General features: G+C 42.7%; 1 protein-coding gene across 6 annotated transcripts in view; it reads left to right on the forward strand.

Annotated features, from left to right (window-relative positions):
• ADGRG2 (adhesion G protein-coupled receptor G2) overlaps positions 1 to 17,586 on the forward strand; it is a 113,235-nt gene extending 95,649 nt beyond the window's left edge. For 4 of the 6 annotated variants that reach the window (XM_060137886.1, XM_060137889.1, XM_060137887.1 and 1 more), the window contains exons 18-27: positions 821 to 943; positions 1,591 to 1,636; positions 1,759 to 1,862; positions 2,653 to 2,774; positions 4,122 to 4,390; positions 7,558 to 7,657; positions 8,226 to 8,509; positions 11,663 to 11,764; positions 12,762 to 12,914; positions 15,829 to 17,586. In XM_060137886.1, coding sequence (XP_059993869.1) covers positions 821 to 943; positions 1,591 to 1,636; positions 1,759 to 1,862; positions 2,653 to 2,774; positions 4,122 to 4,390; positions 7,558 to 7,657; positions 8,226 to 8,509; positions 11,663 to 11,764; positions 12,762 to 12,914; positions 15,829 to 16,013 — 1,488 coding nt within the window. In that variant the 3' untranslated portion in view covers positions 16,014 to 17,586. The remainder of the gene's footprint in view (positions 1 to 820; positions 944 to 1,590; positions 1,637 to 1,758; positions 1,863 to 2,652; positions 2,775 to 4,121; positions 4,391 to 7,557; positions 7,658 to 8,225; positions 8,510 to 11,662; positions 11,765 to 12,761; positions 12,915 to 15,828) is intronic. The other 2 variants (XM_060137890.1, XM_060137891.1) reach the window with 2 other exon arrangements.
• Positions 17,587 to 19,257: the final 1,671 nt, after the last annotated feature.

Genomic DNA, 19,257 nt, shown 5'->3' on the forward strand with positions numbered 1-19,257 from the left:
GAGTTTTATTTCTTTTAATCCTCACATATTCTTAAGCCTGCTATAAGTCACATGAATTGCTGAAAAGCTGTAGTTTATTTTTTTCTCTCTCTCTTTTTTTTTTTTTTTTTTTTTTGCGGTATGCGGGCCCCTCACTGTTGTGGCCTCTCCCGTTGCGGCGCACAGGCTCCGGACGCGCAGGCTCAGTGGCCATGGCTCACGGGCCCAGCCGCTCCGCGGCATGTGGGATCTACCCAGACCGGGGCACGAATCCGTGTCCCCTGCATCGGCAGGCGGACTCTCAACTACTGCGCCACCAGGGAAACCCTGTAGTTTATTTTTAAACAGGACCTAATGATGCTGCTGAGGATAAATAACAATAACTGACACTCACATAGCATTTATCACCTGCCGTGCAGTATCATAAGCACTTAGAAATGTTAACTGTAATCCTCTCAACAACATCATGAGGGAGGAACTATTGAATTATATCCCAGTTTTACAGATGAGGCAGTGGAGGCACAGAGAGGTTAAGTAACTTGCTCAGGAACACACAGCTTAAATGGCTTAATGTTATGTTCCCTTTAAGATTCATGAGGGTCTTGTTGTGTCAATCTGTGAAATTTAACTCAGCATTTAGAGCATTGTATAGTGGAATAAGCTCTGCCTCTCATTATGGTCCTTGGGAAAGTCACTTTACTCCCTGCCCCCTGAATTCCTGACCTAGGTAGTAAAATAAACCAGTGTGGACTAAATAGTCCTTAGGATCCCGTCTAGCTCTAAAATTCTCTGATAACATTTCATTTTCCCTTGCCATCTTGTTGATTCTTTGGTGTGCTAGGACCCTGCCTTGGAGAACCTCTCTCTGATCAGCTATGTCATTTCCTCGAGTGTGGCGAACCTGACAGTCAAGAATTTGACCAGAAACGTGACGGTTACATTAAAGCACATCCACCGGAGCCAGGTGGGCGGGGCCTGTCTGGTCTGTTCGTTGACCAGAAACACCTCATGCAAACTATGGCTGTAAGACTTTGCCTGAAAAAAGTAGATTCAGCAGATCCTTAGACCCAGTTAGGGCAGTGTGTAAGACTAGAATCACATAGTCACTCCGTTGGGTTTTAACATGCCTAATAACTGCCTTCCTAATTTCCAAGAAGGAGCAGTGTAAAAAGCAAGCTCTTCTTGCCAGTTTTCAGTGCTTTCTATCTGCGGCTACAGGTCTGATTCTCACCTCCAAAGAGAAAGCATCTTGGTTCAGTTCACATTGAGCATCATCTATGACCTCGCTGCTCAAAGTGTGGTTTGCAGACCTGCAGCATCAGCATCACCTGGGAACTTGCTAGAAATGCAGACTCTCAGGCCCCACCCCAGACCCACTGAATCAGAATGTGCCTTTTAGCAAGGTCTCAAGGTGATTCCTATGCACAATTGCTGAGTTTAAGTGCTGACGTATATGAGACTCACTTGCTTCTAGAGACCAGTGTAAAATAAGAACTCTCCTAAAATCAGGAACGAGATTCTGAAATTTTAAAATACCGTTTTTTTTCTGATCGCTTTCCAGTTTTTTCAGTTCTGTAAATTAATTATTTGTAGTTTATCTTTCTGTTACAGGATGACTTAACAGTGAGATGTGTATTTTGGGACTTGGGCAGAAACGGTAGGTTCCAGACATAACTTTTTCAGTCTTGAGTGGGAAGGGGAGGGGGAGCAAGGAGGGAGGAGCAGTGATTGGCGCAGTGGCTTTGCTGACGGGGCAGACACTCTTTCCAATGCCAACAGGTGGCAGAGGAGGCTGGTCATCTGATGGCTGCTCTGTCAAAGACAGGAGGCTAAATGAAACCACCTGTACCTGCAGCCACCTTACAAGCTTCGGCGTCCTACTGGTAATATCCCCACTCTACCTGGCCTTAGATTTGGGTCTGAGGGTTAGCTGGGGATCATACCGTGATGTCTAATCTGATGGATAACTTTGATAGATCAGCAGGTTTCATAATATTGTGGCAAAGTTATAGACCAATGAAATGACTCTTCTAATAAGCAAATGTACTTGAAGGAAAATACTTGAACATAGAAGAATTTTTTCGCATTCTATTTTTACATTTAAGTTTTTCTTTTTAAGATAGCTATAAGAGGACTAGGGAATTCAGATTAAAATGGGTAATAAAATAGTTTTAATGCACTTTAAAATTTTATAAAACATTTGACATAAATTATTTTATTTAATCTTCCCAACAATCCAGCAAGATAGGTAGAATAGGGAGTTGTTATTTTCATATTAATGAAGTCAGAATCAAGACTCACTTGTTAGGTAATTGTCTACAGTCATAGAACTAAGAAATATAAGAGCCGGAAGCCAAATTCAAGTCTTTTGACTTCTAGCCCGGTGCTTTTCCAGTGCACCATAATGCAGTGATCAAGTACATGGGCTTTGGAGTCGGCCAGACCTGAATTTGGATCCTGGCTCCTCTACTTTGTAGCTGTGTGACCCTTGGCAAATTACTTATCCTCTCTGGGCCTCAGTTTTATTATCTTTACATGATGATAATAATTGCGCCTATCTTGTAGGTTTGTTGAACGAACTATGGACGGGTACCTGAATACCCAATAAATGTAAATTATGACTCTTATTTATTTAAAAATATTTGGTCTTGAAAGCAATATTTTATTTTCCAGGACTTGTCTCGAACATCCTTGCCACCGGCTCAGATAATGGCCCTGACATTTATCACCTATATTGGTTGTGGGCTTTCATCAATTTTTTTGTCAGTTACTCTTGTAACCTACATAGCCTTTGAGTGAGTATCCACAACTGGAAACTTGGATTATATGACGTAGCACCTCAATTGCCAAAGTCTATTAATTAATTAAGCATGCTCTTTGGCCTAGCTTATCCTGTCCACCCATCTAGTGGGGCCACCTATATGTAAAACTTCATGGGACTTTTTGGTTTATATACTTCCTTCCTTCCACTAGCTTGTGCACTCACTGAAGGCAGGGGTTGTGTCTTAATCATCCTTGTACCCTAAAATGATGCCTGGTACCTAGCTGGCATTAAGTGAGAAATGAAAGATGGATGCTGACCCCGAAACCCAAGAGCTTACAATGTGAAGTAGACCATAGCTCCATGTACAGCACAAGAGCTGTGTTTAATATGTTAAGTTTCTAAATAATAGTGAGCAAACACAAAAGATTCAATGCATTAACGGGTGTGGGGATGAAGAAGAATAAAGTGTATCAAGTGTCAGTGAAAAATACAGATACTCAGTGAGTGTGGCTTTGTAGGTCAAAGCAAGAATGACATTCCAAATGACAGCATCTCCTTCTTGGCTTATCAGAAGGGTCCCTTTGGTCACTTCTGGGGGGGATTCCAATAAATTCTGTCGGAAAAGAAATATAGGCACTTTTATTGCATTAACTAAATGAAATAATATGTAAGTTCTGGGATTTAGATTTTGGACACTGATCAGGAAATGCACAAATTTACTTTTAGTGCCAAACTTAGGGTCCAGCTGTGACTACAGATCTTCTAGTGGACCTTTGGAAATAGGATTAATGAGACTAAATTACTATAAGGCCAACCATTACTCAGAGTGATCTCACCAGATCTAATTTCACATGCATAAACATGTACATGTCATCAGTTAGCTGTATTTTCCTATGGCTGTTTCATTTAGCTATAGTTTGAACTCTTCTTTCCGTGATCTCATTTTAACTACTAACATAAGATAAGAGGAGAATCTGGCTTTTTGAAGATCTGAATAGAGGAGCCTATTGTATGAGAAGCAGCACAATGCTTCTAGAAGTAGTTTGGGAGAAGTGGAGGTGGGTGCTCAGAAGATTCCACTACAAACTATTTGAAAGGATGGGTCAATAGTCGGCATGTATTAAAAGGTTCCACTGAAATATAAACATGAATTTTCCATATGGTTATCACAGATGATTCGGTTTCGATTTTCCCTTTGTTGTTATTGTTGGCTTTAATGCCTCCCCCACACACACATACACACCCACGCTCAAAGAGAGGAAATTTATACATACAGACATTTACCAAAAAATACAAATAAATTGCTTAGAACACAGATATGTTCACATAAATGTTGGCAGATTGTGATGCTAATTCTTTTTTTGTCCTTTCCTTTTAGAAAGATCCGGAGGGATTACCCTTCCAAAATCCTCATCCAGCTGTGTGCAGCTCTGCTGCTGCTGAACCTGGTGTTCCTCTTGGACTCGTGGATTGCTTTGTATGACATAAGAGGCCTCTGCATCTCAGTGGCTATATTTCTGCATTATTTTCTCTTGGTCTCGTTCACTTGGATGGGCCTGGAAGCATTCCATATGTACCTGGCCCTTGTCAAAGTGTTTAATACTTACATCCGAAAATACATCCTTAAATTCTGCATTGTTGGTTGGGGTATGTATAATTTTTGCTCACACAGTGCCTGGGTTTTCTCTGCTTTTTCTCCAGTGTTTTGATTTTTAATCAGATAGAGACATTGATGAAGCAGGTCATACTTGGCAGGTTTCTAAAACAGCTTTATTCTCCTTTTCATGTTTCACTGCCCAGAGAACAACCTCGTCAAGTCTCTTTCTAGAACACCTGTATATTTACCCTGGATTGGTTATGACCACAACACTCTGAGGTTAGGGCTATGAATCCTCTTTGTATCTCCAGTAACTAGAACTGGGGCTGGCAGACAGAAGGTGCTCAATCAATTGAAAATATTAGCTTGGCGATAATGAGGCCAGACTGTCAGTCCCCAAGCTCCCAGCCAGCCTCACTCTGCTCTGTACCTCCCAGATTCACACATGTGCACGACAGTGTGCTCAGCAGGGCAGAGCGAGAGAACGTACAGATAAAACCTAATGTAACTTCATCACCACACCGGCCCGGTATTTCAGATCATGCCACCTGTCAGTGGTGGATCACAAAGTCTTAGACGCCCCCAAGATCTTGAAGGTTTATTCATTCAACTCCCCACCAAATGTAGGAGCCTCCTGGACTTGACTTACCCTTGACTAAAGATAATTTAACCTCTGCTTGAATTTTTCTATTGTAGGGGAGCTCATTACCTTCATTAAAAAACAAAATTCAGCTGAGTACATTTGAAAGATCTTACTGGCTTTATTCACAATTCATGAATCGGGTAGCATCCCGTCTAGCAGATAGAAAGGAGCTCTGAGGAGCTGTACCAAGTGAAAGACTTTTTATAGGCAGAAGGAAGCAGGAATAAGGAAGTCATTCTGGGCAATAAAGCGGGTTGGTTATTGCAAGGTTACTTTCCTTCAGGGGTGGCAGGGGTCTATCAGGCAGGTTACCTAGCTAGTGCTGATAAGGTGATTTCGGATTGACTGGTTTAAGATTCCATTTCTGGGAGAGCCGAAGACTTAACTCTGTAATGGAGTTAAGTCTCAGTTTGGTGACCTGTGGCTAGCATAAGCGAATCCATTTTGGGCCTGTTGTCTCGTTTTTAATACCTTACAAGGCAGCCAATGCCCATCTTCTAAAGCTCCGCAGGTCTGTTTTTCCATTAAGTTCACTTGGCTCTCTGGTGGCACTCCAGCGGTCTTGGTTTTGCTCTCTCAGGAGAAAAAATAAGAAGCTGATACCTCTTCTGCCAAAGAGTCCTTTAGATAATCTACATGTAATGTATATGTATAATGCTCTATTTCTCAATGTATTTTCACACAAGTAACCCCATAAGAGACAAGTCAGTGAAGTTAGCAAGGCAGTTACTGCTAATACCAGGTGAAGAGCCTGGCTCAAAGTGATGACGTAATTTACCCTAATTTCCACAGCTCAAGAACAGCCGAGGCTGGCTTTCTAATTTCCTTTTTTTTTTTTTGCGGTACGCGGGCCTCTCACTGCTGTGGCCTCTCCCGTTGCGGCGCACAGGCTCCGGACGCGCAGGCTCAGCGGCCATGGCTCACGGGCCCAGCCGCTCCGCGGCATGTGGGATCCTCCCGGACCGGGGCACGAACCCGTGTCCCCCGCATCGGCAGGTGGACTCCCAACCACTGCGCCACCAGGGAAGCCCTCTAATTTCTTATGCATATCCCTTCCACTGTATTATAGCCGCCATCCCTCCCAGACTCCCTCCTCTTCTTCAGGCTAAATATTCCTTCAGAGACTTCCCCTGGCGGTCCCGTGCCTAAGACTTCGCCTTCCAATGCAGGGGGTGCAGGTTCAATCCCTGGTTGGGGAGCTAAGATCCCACATGCCTCGGGCCAAAAAAACCAAAAAACAGAAGTGATATTGTGACAAATTCAATAAAGACTTTAAAAATGGTCTACATCAAAAGATATTTTAAAATATATGTATATTAAAATTCCTTCAGATATTCCCTATGCAATAGGATTGCAGACCCTTTTCCTCCCTTGTCATCCTGCTTGTTATTATATCTTTGTGAAGAACAACACCTTTCTAGAAAGTCACTTATTCCCAGAAAAAGAAATCCCTGCCTCTGATCTTGGGCACGGATTCCGTCTTCTTTGTACAATCCTGAATGGTCAGATTCCCTTGTCAAGGAAAAGCTCCACACCCCCAGTATTTTCTTTTTAGGAAGGTGTCTCGCTTAGGAAGTCACCATATGTCAGGGTCTCCGTAAGGTACAAATACAAAAGAATTAAATGAAATATTATGTTAGATGGTACCAGGTAGCCCAACCTGGCTGTGAGAAGGAATTGTTTTTTATTTACCAGAGCCTTGAGATTGTATGCCAGGCTGGTCTGTGTGCACAGAGTGTGAAGTGTCAGCATGGGGTGGGGAGTGATGGGGTAGAGGGGTGAGACGGACTCCTGCCCAGCCCAAGGTCACTTTAAGCGGGGAGGAGCCTTTTCATTATGCTTCCTCTTAGCCCAAGCGCCCTGGGAGAGCCAGTGAGAGAGCCAGTGTAGTGGCAATCAACACCCCCAAATCAATCAGGTCAGGCATCTCAGTCCATCAACGGGTTCCAGATAATCAGTTGAGGACTTTGGGGTTCATAATGAAAGATTTTCCAGAAGTTGCTGGTAACCCTAACAGGTTGATTCTTTGGTGTATATTTTGGAGTCCTTCACTTTGCCTGCCACCTGACCCTTAAAATTACATTCCAGATGGGTGTAAGTTAAGGCTAACACTAGCTACCATAGCAGACAAACCCTGAAATGTCAGGAGCAGGTCATTTCTTACTCATGTGCAGTCCAGTTAGCAGAAGTGGAGGGGTCTCTGGTCTTGTGATTTTTCAGGAGCCAAGCTGCTGGAGACTCTGCCTCAAGACAGGGCTTCCAAGGTCGCTCTGAATTTGGGAGAAAAGAGTAGAGAATCTCACTGGAGGTTTTTATGGGCTAGGCCAAGAGGTGGAGCAAATCACTTCTGTCCATGTTCCACTGGCCAAGACTTAGTCAAGTAGCCACATACACCTAGCTGTAAGAGAGGCTGGGAGATGGCCAGCCACATGCCGGGAGGAAGAGAAACTGGGTTTGGTGAACAGCTCACCAGTCTCTGCTCTTTCAGAAGAAAATAGAACGTGATCTCTATTCTTTCTTCTCACCACCTTTGGTTATTAGAACTGTGTGTGACCAATGTTTCCCATCTTCCAGGGGTACCAGCTGTGGTTGTGACTATTGTCCTGATTATATCTCCAGATAACTATGGACTTGGATCCTATGGGAAATTCCCCAACGGGTCACCTGATGACTTGTGAGTACAAAGCCCCCCTCGGAATGTTAAGTGAACTGGAAAGCAGAATTCTCCAAGAAAATGGAGGCTCTAATCAGCATATCAACTGGCTCTCACCCTAATAAAATCCAGTAACATTTACAGCAGGCTTTGCAGTTATATATGTAATGAGATCAGCTAGTTAGAAAAGCCATGCTACTATGTAAGTATTAAAAAAATGAATTAGGAGGAAGTATTTCAAAAATACTTTTATAAGCCTCTGATAAAAATAAAATACCAGCTACACTATGTTAGTAAAGACTCATGGAATAGAGTTACTAGGATCTAAAGGGGATAAAATCTTTTAATGTCTTCAAAGAGTATTTTTTAAATACTTTCAATCACCAAGTGTCCTAAAATAAACCCTCTTGGAGTTTTTCCCCTAGAGCTATAAATGGCTGTGGAGATCAGAGGTTTTATCTCTTTTTTCTCTTGTAATTGTAGGAAAATGTTTCAGTAAAACAATATAGATTCATTGTTATCATTTTGAACCATATTTCAGCAAAAAAAAACCATAATATGTTTTCCCTGTTTTCCCCCCCAATTCCAGTTGCTGGATCAACAGCAATGCTGTATTCTATATTACGGTTGTGGGATATTTCTGTGTGATATTTTTGCTGAACGTCAGCATGTTCATTGTGGTCCTGGTTCAACTTTTTCGAATTAAAAAGAAGAAGCAACTGGGAGCCCAGCGAAAAACCAGTATTCAAGATCTCAGGAGTGTCGCTGGCCTTACGTTTTTACTAGGAATTACTTGGGGCTTTGCCTTCTTTGCCTGGGGACCAGTTAATGTCACCTTCATGTATCTCTTTGCCATCTTTAACACGTTACAAGGTAAGCTCTACAGCACTAAATACACACTGAATGACCCAGTCGAACTGAAAAATATTGCTACTAAAAGTTAGAGTATCTGCAAAGTGGCTTACTTAGTAGCTTAAGATATAATCATGGAAAAACAGATTTAACTTTGAGAAAGGGTGCTCTGAGAGCCTTGGAAGAAAGGCTAAATTCGTTAAATTCAAGAAGTGGTCCTTTTTTCCTCCTTATCCATCACTACCTCCTGGGAGGGAACAAACATATCAAGGGGAACCTACCAGGGAACTGTTTCTGGGAGAGTCACTCACTCTTCCTTCACCTGGTTCCTTACCTTTTTTCCCTTTAACTTTTTTATTGAAGTAGAACATGCATACAGAAAAGTGCACATACCCATAAGTGTCCCCGTGAGGTCTCACCACTCTGACCTCCTAGGTCTGTGTTTGATTTGAAGACAATGATAAATGTGAAGTCAATGGCAGCAGCCTGGCCCAGTGCTTAATCCCACGCAGTTGCTCTGCCCTGACATGCAGCGGGAAGGGCAGGCTCTGTGTGTGACCCTTGACCTCGGAGCTTCCCCTTAGTTAATGAAGCCCAGCCGCAGTCATTTGGGAGCCCTCTTCCATTGTATTCTTTTTTTTTCCTTTGGTCTCATTGTATTCTTTAGGAAAGCAAATTACTCATTCTTCTAGATCAGCATTATAAAAGAGTTGTCAGCGGTGATTAATTTTTTTTCTTTTTTTGGTTGCGTTGCGTCCTCGTTGCTGCACACGGGCTTTCTCTAGTTGCGGCGAGCGGGGGCTACTCTTCGCTGTGGTGCCCGGGCTTCTCATTGCGGTGGCTTGTCTTGTTGCGGAGCACGGGCTCTAGAGTGCAGGCTCAGTAGTTGTGGCGCACGGGCTTAGTTGCTCTGCAGCATGTGGGATCTTCCCAGACCAGGGATCGAAGCCATGTCCCCTGCATTGGCAGGCAGATTCTTAACCACTGTGCCACCAGGGAAGTCCCAGCTGTGATTAATTTTTCATGGACGCACTTTGGCATTAAAAGCGGAGCAGGCTAATAAGTTTACGTGTCCCTTGGTTTCCTTTTACTCCAAATCCTCTGTGTTGATGCCTTTAACTGCGTTCTCATCCACTCGTTTTCATCTTTTGCTGGTGGCTTTTAGCTCCCAGAGCATTCTCCTGTAGTTCTTTCAGGCAATATAGTTCATTAACCTGAGATTGAATTCAAATGCCTAATTTGGCTACCGGTTCTTATTTTATTCGGAGGAAGCCAGTTAACGTGCTTGCTGGGTACATACAGTTGTTCATTTTTACCTACAATGTACAGTTCCTGAACTGGTATATCCAGGTGTTGGACAACTTATAAAAGTTTTATTTGCCAACAATGGCATGCTAAAAGTAAGAGACACTTATTTTAAAGAGAAAAAATATATGCCCAAATCACACTAATCGTAAACATGAAAGCAAGGTACCTCCCCTCGCATATTTACCGTGGAAACTGAACCTGCCTCTTTTTCATTTCCCTAGAATGACTTCTCATTAGAATATGAGTGGACAGAAAGAATATATTGTTTCATTTATAAAAGGGAACTAAAGCCTAATTCACAGGGCTTTGGGGTTGATAAAAGGAGAGATGTATACAGGTTCTGATTTGGGCCTTGGGTACCCCCATTTTGATGTCTCCCCTAATGCAACCAAGTGTAGCTGCCCAGGGTGGCAGGTGGACAAAGGTGTGCAGTACTCGAGATATCAGTCTTCAGGCTGGGCACGTGTACCCTACTAGAGGCAAACCTGATATTTTAATATGAAGGTTTTAAAGTAGATAGATTGGGGGCTGGGGAGAGGGAGAACTCAATTCGCCCATTCATTCTGCTAATATTTGTTCGCGTTCAAAGCCTTGGGGAGTGGTAGCGAGGGGGCTGTGTGGGGAGCCCTGCGCCTGCATGCAGTGGGGGGTGGAGGCAGAGCCTGAGGGCCTCTTCCCGTCTGTAGTGTTGTGGCCAGGACACCACTGGAGAATTTCCTTGAGCCTGTCACAGGGAGGCTGGAAGGTAGACAAGGCTATGGCTGCAGTGCCCCAGGCTTCGCAGGAAGGCCCAGGGAAGGGATATGGCTGTGGACTGGAGAGAAGGAGGGAGGGGTGTGAGACAAAGGAGGAGATGGCATTTGACAGAACTTGGAAATCGATTACGCATATGGAGGGACGGGGAGGTAGGAGCTGTGGACTGAAATTAAAAAAGCACAGGGACTTCCCTGGTGGCCCGGTGGTTAAGACTCTGCACTCCCGATGCAGGGGCCCTGGGTTCAATCCCTGGTCAGGGAACTAGATCCCACCTGCCGCAACTAAGCCCTGGTACAGCCAAATAAATAAATATTAAAAAAAAAAAAAAAAAGCACAATGTGAGAGCTGTGAGTTTCAATTTTCTTTGGGGGAATAGAGTCCGGGAGAGAGCTGCTCAGAAAGCTCTGAAGAACTGCTTCGAAGAGGTAAGGGGGGAGATCAGCATATGTGTGAGTTTGGAGAAGGGGTATGTACAGTCAAGCACACATCTCGGCAGAAGGTTACTGCTTGTCACAAGGCACAGATATCTTAGTTAATGCTTTTAGTGCTTTTCTAAGTGTGGGAAGATGCAAGAAACTGGGTTCATAAAATTTTCTCCTGAAAATACCTAACCATCCGAAGGCCTTTCCTACCAGTTTTCCCCGAGCACAGAGCGCCTCATGCCTGATCTCCATCCTGAAACCCTTTTAGGGTGTGTTGAATGTCACTGACTGCAGTGGCTTATGACTCGATCCTTGTAGAGCTGGATGGCCAGCAACATTCTTTAGTTGGCAGAGCCTAGGTCTGAGCTGGCATCCTGGGTAGATGGCTCGTAATTCCAAAGATAGGGAAGGCCAATGACAGGATGTGAGAGGTGAGACAGTGAGTTTAATTTTGGACATATGGAGTGATATTCTTTTTACAAGTATTTTTTTAATCTTACAAAGAGAGTCCTCCCAGGGTGCCTTTCGAGAGCAAACTTTCCCAGGACTTCGGGCTTTATTTTCAATCTGCAAAATTTCATTTTGCCTATGGCTGCCAAAGGTTTTATCTTTTGTGCAGAGTAAGCTCATGACATTCAAGTCTTAGTTTGGAATTCATTGTGTTATGTTTTTCCCCCCCTCCCCATAGGATTTTTCATATTCATCTTTTACTGTGTAGCAAAAGAGAATGTCAGAAAGCAGTGGAGACGGTATCTGTGTTGTGGAAAGTTACGACTGGCTGAAAATTCTGGTACATATTTACCTTACTTTTTCTCCTTCCCTTAAAGCTTGAGGAAAAGATTGTATAAGTTAAGATCCAAAGCAATTAATGCCAAAGGAATATCGGGTCTGGAAATCAATGAATGGAGCCTGCTCAACACAAAATATCCATTGTGAACATTAGGGGAAAAAACCTAGTGAATTAAAAACCAATTACTCACATCTGGGAACTTAGTGAGCAATAGAATTAGTGGCCTGGCTGCTTCCTGAATGAAGCAACAGTGAAATTTTTAGAATTCATTTCCTTTCGAGTGCATGCTTTCCATTTGTCCAAAGAAATTTTTAATATTTACCTCCCTAACTTTTTAAGTCTTGACTCAACCTTTTTTCCACAGGTCCTGGTTGTCAGTGACTTCATTTATTTGTTATTGGGCCAGACTTTATATATAAGCCTTAGCATACATTTGGTTATTTTGAAGTTATTTTCAGCTATGCCCTCCTGGGTTATAGAGCAAATAGCTCATTTTTAAGAAAATAAGAAAAACGAAGTACTCTTTGAAAATCTAAATTCCTTTTGCATAAATATTACCCATGAATACAGACTTTGCAGTATTGCAAAGATCTGGTTGCACAAGATTGGAAAATGGCAGTACGTAGAGTTCCATCATTTGCCTGGATTGAAGAGCCATTAGTCATCACAGCAGGTCGATTTGCGTTCTTGTGAAGACAGTCCTTGGCTCTGAAATATTACCTAATTCGGAGGATATTTATAGACACAGTCAAATTAGCTTGGCCTTTAGTTCCCAGAGAACATAGGTTACTTTTAACCAGGCAGTCATTTAAAGGACGAATGTATACAGTCTTAAATGAAAATACATTTTATCACACCAACCTGTGAAATGTGGGATTCTCTGTAAGATCTGGAAGCGAGAGATCAGTTGCTTAGAACGAGTTATGCTGTGATCTGTCTCCTGCATCTGAGTTTCAACATTCTGCCCTGTTTTTCTGTAATGCTTACCCTACTGTAGACTGGAGTAAAACTGCTACTAATGGTTTAAAGAAGCAGACTGTGAACCAAGGAGTCTCGAGCTCTTCAAATTCCTTACAGTCAAACAGTAACTCCACCCAGTCCACCACGCTGCTAGTGAATAATGATTGCTCAGGACTCACGAGCGGAAACGGTACGTTATGTCTCAATATAGTATTTCTCAAGCTAGTGTTTGTTGTATTAAAGCACTTTTATCCTTTAATGGCATTTTTGCTAAGCAAAGTGTATAATTACATGTATGACTAGTGGATCAAAATGTGGTTCCCTTATAAAAGAGAAAGTTTATTAATCCAGGTTCATTCGTTTTAGAGCAGTTTTTTTTTTTTTTTTAAGATTTAGGGGTTGTTTTTTTTTAAAGATTTAAGTTTTCACGATGGGAATTGATGACGACCTCAAAGTTTTAATGTGGCAAATCCTGACTTAAGTATTGCCCAAAGACTTCAGTCCTATGCTGTTTCTGTGCAAGCAGTACCTAAAATACTCAGTAAGACTACATCAATTTTTTAGTATATCTATAATTATACACATCTTCAACACTTTTAAACCTTCCTATTTTTTGCTTGTCATGTTTGTTCATTCTTTTCCACAGCGTGGCTGCCTTGTGACAGTGCCCAAATCCCCATGAATATATCAAATACTGAAAGATGAATTGTGACCTGTATTGGTGACTATATATGTCTCCAATATACATACAGATCATTGCTGCTGTGCCTCCTTTACTCATTATTTCTGACATTTCTAGCTAGAACTTCCATTACGTTTTCTTTCTTTCATAAAACTGGGCAGTTCATTACTCATAAAAACTTATCTGTTTCTCTCTTCTTTGGCTTCTTAATATGTCTTTTGCATTTTTATAAAAACTTAAATTCTGCTGGTATACTTTCTCCTTTCCTGGAGAATTTGCCTTTACTTATCATTTTAGAATATTAGTTATTTGCTTGACAAATTCAGATAAATTTGTGAGAAGGTTCATATACTTAGCAGATAATTTTCTAGCCTCCCAAAGATGGGAGGTCCTACTGGTTTGTATAGACTTTTAAGATACAAGAGGAGGGACTTCCCTGGTGGCGCAGTGGTTAAGAATTCACCTGTCAATGCCGGGGACACGGGTTCGAGCCCTGGTCCGGGAAGATCCCACATGCCGCGGAGCAACTAAGCCCGTGTGCCACAACTACTGAGCCTGCGCTCTAGAGCCCACGAGCATCGCAATGAAGAGCAGCCCCTGCTCGCCACAAGTAGAGAAAGCCCACGTGCAGCAATGGAGACCCAACGCAGCCAAAGATTAATTAATTAATTTTAAAAATTGTTTTTAAATAAATAAAATACAAGAGGAGGTCTCTAAATCAAGGTTTCTCAACCTCGGCACAGTTAACATTTGGGGCTAGATAACTCTCTGTTGTGGGGCCTGTTCTGTGCATTTGAGAGTGTCTAGCAGCACCCCTGGTCTCCACCCACCAGGTACCAGTAGCACCCAGCCGCTCACCGCCCCGCCCAGCTGTGACAACTAAAAATGTCTTCCAGTAGTGTGGAATGTTCCCTGGGGAATAAGATCGCCCCACCCCCCAGTTGTTGAGAACCATTGCCGTATCAGATGAGAAACAGTTGCCATGGGGCCTTAGCTCTTTATTGTAGATACCAGAGGGAGAGCTGGGCTCTATGCCAAGTTGCTATAGCGGGAGTGACTCAGTGCAGGTAAACAGAGTAGAGGCAGTGGCAGTCAAGGCTGATTCATAAGTTAGTGGGAGAAACCGAGTTCAAAGTAGAGAAATCAGAGGTGTGAGCTGAGTCATCAAGATCCCTCAGAATCACAACGTATCAGTCAAACCTACTGGTTTGGATAGAAGTGTTTGGGGCTCTTAAAGCCATATTTTTCCATATTCTAGAAAGAACTCAGAGACGAAGCCTCGCTTGCCTAGCCTACCAATATGTTGCCATCCTTCGGGGAATCCGATTGAATGGAGGCAGCACATTTTGCACAGCTGTTTGACGTGGCTGATTTCGCACAGCTATTTTCCATGGCTGACAGTGAGGGCGGGGTACATTTTAGGTCAACAAAATGGCCACGTGTTTAATACGTCTGTGAAATGGGGATAATAATAGCACTCATCCCGTAGGGTAGTAAATGAGATAATTCTTATAAAGTTCTCAGCACTGTCATTATCAGTATAATTATGGCATGAACTAACAGTTGGGCTTATTATTCAGCTTTCTACATTGTCTTCAAATGGTGTAACGGTCAAAAAGATGGTGCCAAGGAGCTAGAGGATCTCAGCAGCTGTGCCCACCCCCCCCCCGCCCCCCCCCCCCCCCCCACACAATTCAGGGCCTGCCTGGGATTGGGGAGGCCCACCTGCTCCCTGGCCTGGACTCTGAGGTTGGACTCTGTTGTTTCCTCCTGGGAATCAGTCTTATCCTGATTTAGTCAGAGGGGCTGGTTTAGTGTATGAGAGATGATTTTTTTTCTTGCCAGGACTGTTGTCACTCTGGGTTTCTCTGGTACAAAGTTTTACTTTATAGGAATCTTAGGGAACTGAGAACCTTGTGAGGGATCTCTGCTAACCTTTGGGAGAGACCAGAATATTACCTTAAGTTAAATTATACATACGCTACTACTTGAAGGCAATATATGTTCAACCAGAGTTAGGAAATGGGCCTTTTAAAATGAAAAGCATTGCTTTGCTTCATATTTTGACCGTTTCATTTAAAAAAAGCTGCCATAGAGAGCTGGTTTCTGAATCATTCTCCAATTTGTTTTGCTTACTTTGAGTGGTCTTAGGAAAGGAATGAAAAGTAAATAAAATATGACAATATATCAGACTTTTTTTAAAAAAAGACATGCTCTACATGTGCATACTTAAGAATAAAGTGACGTTTGTTTATTTTGAAAATGCTTGCTATAGGAGCAGTTCCACGTGTAGATGTATTTCTGATGTATCTGTGGGGAGGAAGGTGATCTCCGCGTCCTACTCTTCCGCCATCTTCTCCTGTCCCCTGAAAATGCTTTCTGTGGATACTTTATGACGCTGATTTTGTTTTTCCTCATACAGCGAATGCTTCTACCGAGAAGAATGGTTTTTCTTTCAGTCTTCAGAATGGAGACGTGTGCCTCCATGATTTCACTGGAAAACAGCACATGTTTAATGAGAAAGAAGATTCCTGCAATGGTAAAAACCGTATCGCTCTAAGAAGGACTTCAAAGCGGGGAAGCTTACACTTTATTGAGCAAATGTGATTCCTTTTCCTAAAATCAAAGCATGTTGCTTGACAGTGTGAAAATGTCCAATCTTATTTTTTACACAATGTGAGTTGTATGAAAATCAACTAATTTTATACTCAGCAACTTCTGGAGGAGCATAAGCTAATTGAGCGCAATGGTTGCTATTGGAAGAGGAAACCAAGACGTTATACCATGGTTCTTAGACATTTGTGATTTGGTTTCTCATCCTTCATTTTAAAAGAAGACTGGTTTTAAACAACACACTAAGAATAAGACTCATTTTTAAAAAATCAAAGTAGTTCATTTCCAGCCCCAGTTAAAGATGCTAAGTTATCTTTGATAACATATGAAGCCACTGTTGGCTTCAGCCTGTTGGTGAGTTTCGTCGTGCATGCCTTTGTTGTAAATAAGATAAATTCTAGTGACCCACATGTCAAAAATCTTACTTCTCCATTTTTGGTATTTATTTTCTACTGTGTAAATTTCTTTCTTTGTAGAATCACGGTTGTGCTGTTGTGTCTAATGTGATAATTCAGAAAATCCTTGCTGATTCAGTGACCTCTAAAGCTCCTTTTGGAGATTATATGGGATGTGAAATACAGGAACTTCACTGAAATCAAGAAATAATGACGCCAGCCAGACTGGAAAAATGTAAGCAGATAGTGCCACAATTAGCTCATATAGTGCCTTGGAGTGAGTTAGAAAAAGGTGCCCCCACTGGGCAGACACAGCCCCATGGGCTCGTGATTTGGCAAACAGAATGAGGGCCATATTTTCGCCCCACTCACCCTCTTGGATGCACCGTTGTTCAGGGTGGCACCTGTACAACCGTACATAGCATCTGATACTGACACCCGTCTCCTGACCTCTTCCCTAATCATCAGATTATGGAAGCTGCACCAAGGTGTTTAGCTGAATGCCTTGGTCACCGAGAGGGAAGGAACTGTAATCTAGACCATATGGTAGAAAAATCATGATGTGGAAGCGATACATACACTGCCACTTCTCAAATCCCCAGAGCCTTTCAGAAAAGGGGAGTAGAGTAGGATTACTTTTTAAAAGAGATGTACGTTAAAAAAAAATCATATTGCTGTTCTTTAAAAAGCAACTGCATGGTACTTTGTTGATTGCTATGACTGGTACACTCTGGCCCAGCCAGAGCTTTAATTATTTTTTTTTAAAGAATTGTCTTGATGAGTGTACAGTGACAAGGGGGAGCAGCTATTGGGAACAGTGAACTATCCTGCAATGCTATTGTTTCCATATGTATCAAACCCTGATTGGTCCTAGTCATAGCGAGTCTATCTTGCTTCCTACCTACAACTGCTTGAGCAGTGCCTCAAGTATGTCCTTACTAGGAACATTTCAAAAACCTTTAGTTAGGTCTTTCGCCAAGGTTCCCTTGCATATATTTCAAGTGAATGTTGTATCCCAGACTAACCACAGTAATAACGTAATACACTTCTGTGAGTGCTGATTTGTCTTTGCAATATTTCTTCTCCGATTTATTTAATTGTCTTGTATTTATACGTTAAAATTGACAAAAATGTTAGAATTGCCAAAATAAATTTGCAGTTAAGCCCTTTAAGTTCGAGAACTTTCACAAAAGGAAAACATTTGTGATCTCTTTCCCTGGTGGTGGAGCTTGGAAGCGGTAGGACCACCCTGAGGAAGGCAACTCAACAGTAGCATCCTTTGGCAGGCGGCAGGCATGCTGTGACCGTGAAGTCGGAGCAAGGATTGTCCTGCCTCCCGTGATTGCTTTCTGAGGTCTCTTTTTCATTTTCCTCTTGCTCTTTCAAGATTATCTCTTTAACACACGTTGACATGGGCTCACACAAGCCCCAGATTTGGATCCCCTCCAAGTGTCTGCTTCCTCATCATCAAACAGTAGGATTTCAAGAAGGTGAGGATCGCAATTGGGGTTTCTGGGGAGCTGATTAGCATATAGGAGCCACAAATGGGGAAAGCTGGCCTCAACTCCACAAGAGGTGTCTGAGCAATCTCTCCTTCCACGATGCTCAGTTGCCTCAAAGATGTTGAGTACTAATTTGATGAGAGAGGTGGCGAGATACTCTAGATTTGGGGGTGAGATATCAGAAACCAAATCTCCCAAAGCAGATTATGTAAACAAAGTGTACACAAAAGGATACACAATGTCTGACAAGCTTTAGGTCCTGCCCCCCACCCCTTATTTTTCCTATTGTGTTTTGTGTCTGGCTACAGTCCTTAAGCCAAATTCTCGTCTGTATTTTTACTTCAGACAGATAAGGGGCAGGACAGAGAGAATGTTCCTGAGAAGCACCCTCCTTTGGCTTTCAAATTGGTCCCACAATCTGAGACTCTACTGAAGGAGACAAAGGTGGTGGCAATATGAGGAGGCAAGGAGTATCACAACAGTGGCCAGTATTTGAAGGAGTATTTTCTCAGAACATTCGAGAATTTTTTTTGTTTCGTTTTGTTTTTCCCCCAAAACACTGCATTCATTAATCCCACAAAGTAACTCTGTTAACTTCAATGAACAGCATCATGATTGTTCTCAGTAAAAAGGGTGAAATGTCTTCATTGGAGATACTGGGTTGTGTCTAACGAGGTCACCTAGGAGGCAGGTTAGTTTGTTGAAGGTCATTTCCACAAAGAGCTAATTTACTGAACAAGCAATTTATCAAATGGACTAGTGCGTTGTCACTTTGTCTCCATAAGAGCATTTTAAGGACTATTGAGTTTTTCTCTGCTTCAGCTCCTCGCTACTGCGGTTGGAGTCTGAAGGACGGACAGGAGAAAGATAAGACTGAGTGGACATAAGAACATCATCTTGAACGGGAAGAATTCTTAGCAGTATATTCTTTTTTCTTTTCACCTTAGTCTCTAGGTACAGCATCAAAAAGTTGGGGTGGGGCTTCCCTGGTGACGCAGTGGTTGAGAGTCCGCCTGCCGATGCAGGGGACACAGGTTCGTGCCCCGGTCTGGGAAGATCCCACATGCCGCTGAGCGGCTGGGCCCGTGAGCCATGGCCGCTGAGGCTGCGCGTCTGGAGCCTGTGCTCCGCAACGGGAGAGGCCACAACAGTGAGAGGCCCACGTACTGCAAAAAAAAAAAGTTGGGGTGGACAAAAATTGAATACATTCTTCCAGAATGTGTTCTTTTAAATATATTTATAGGACTTCCCTGGTGGCGCAGTGGTTGAGAATCCGCCTGTCAATGCAGGGGACACAGGTTCGAGCCCTGGTCCGGGAAGATCCCACATGCCGCGGAGCAA

Source organism: Lagenorhynchus albirostris, chromosome X (genome assembly GCF_949774975.1).
Source record: "Lagenorhynchus albirostris chromosome X, mLagAlb1.1, whole genome shotgun sequence".
Lineage (NCBI taxonomy): Eukaryota > Metazoa > Chordata > Mammalia > Artiodactyla > Delphinidae > Lagenorhynchus > Lagenorhynchus albirostris.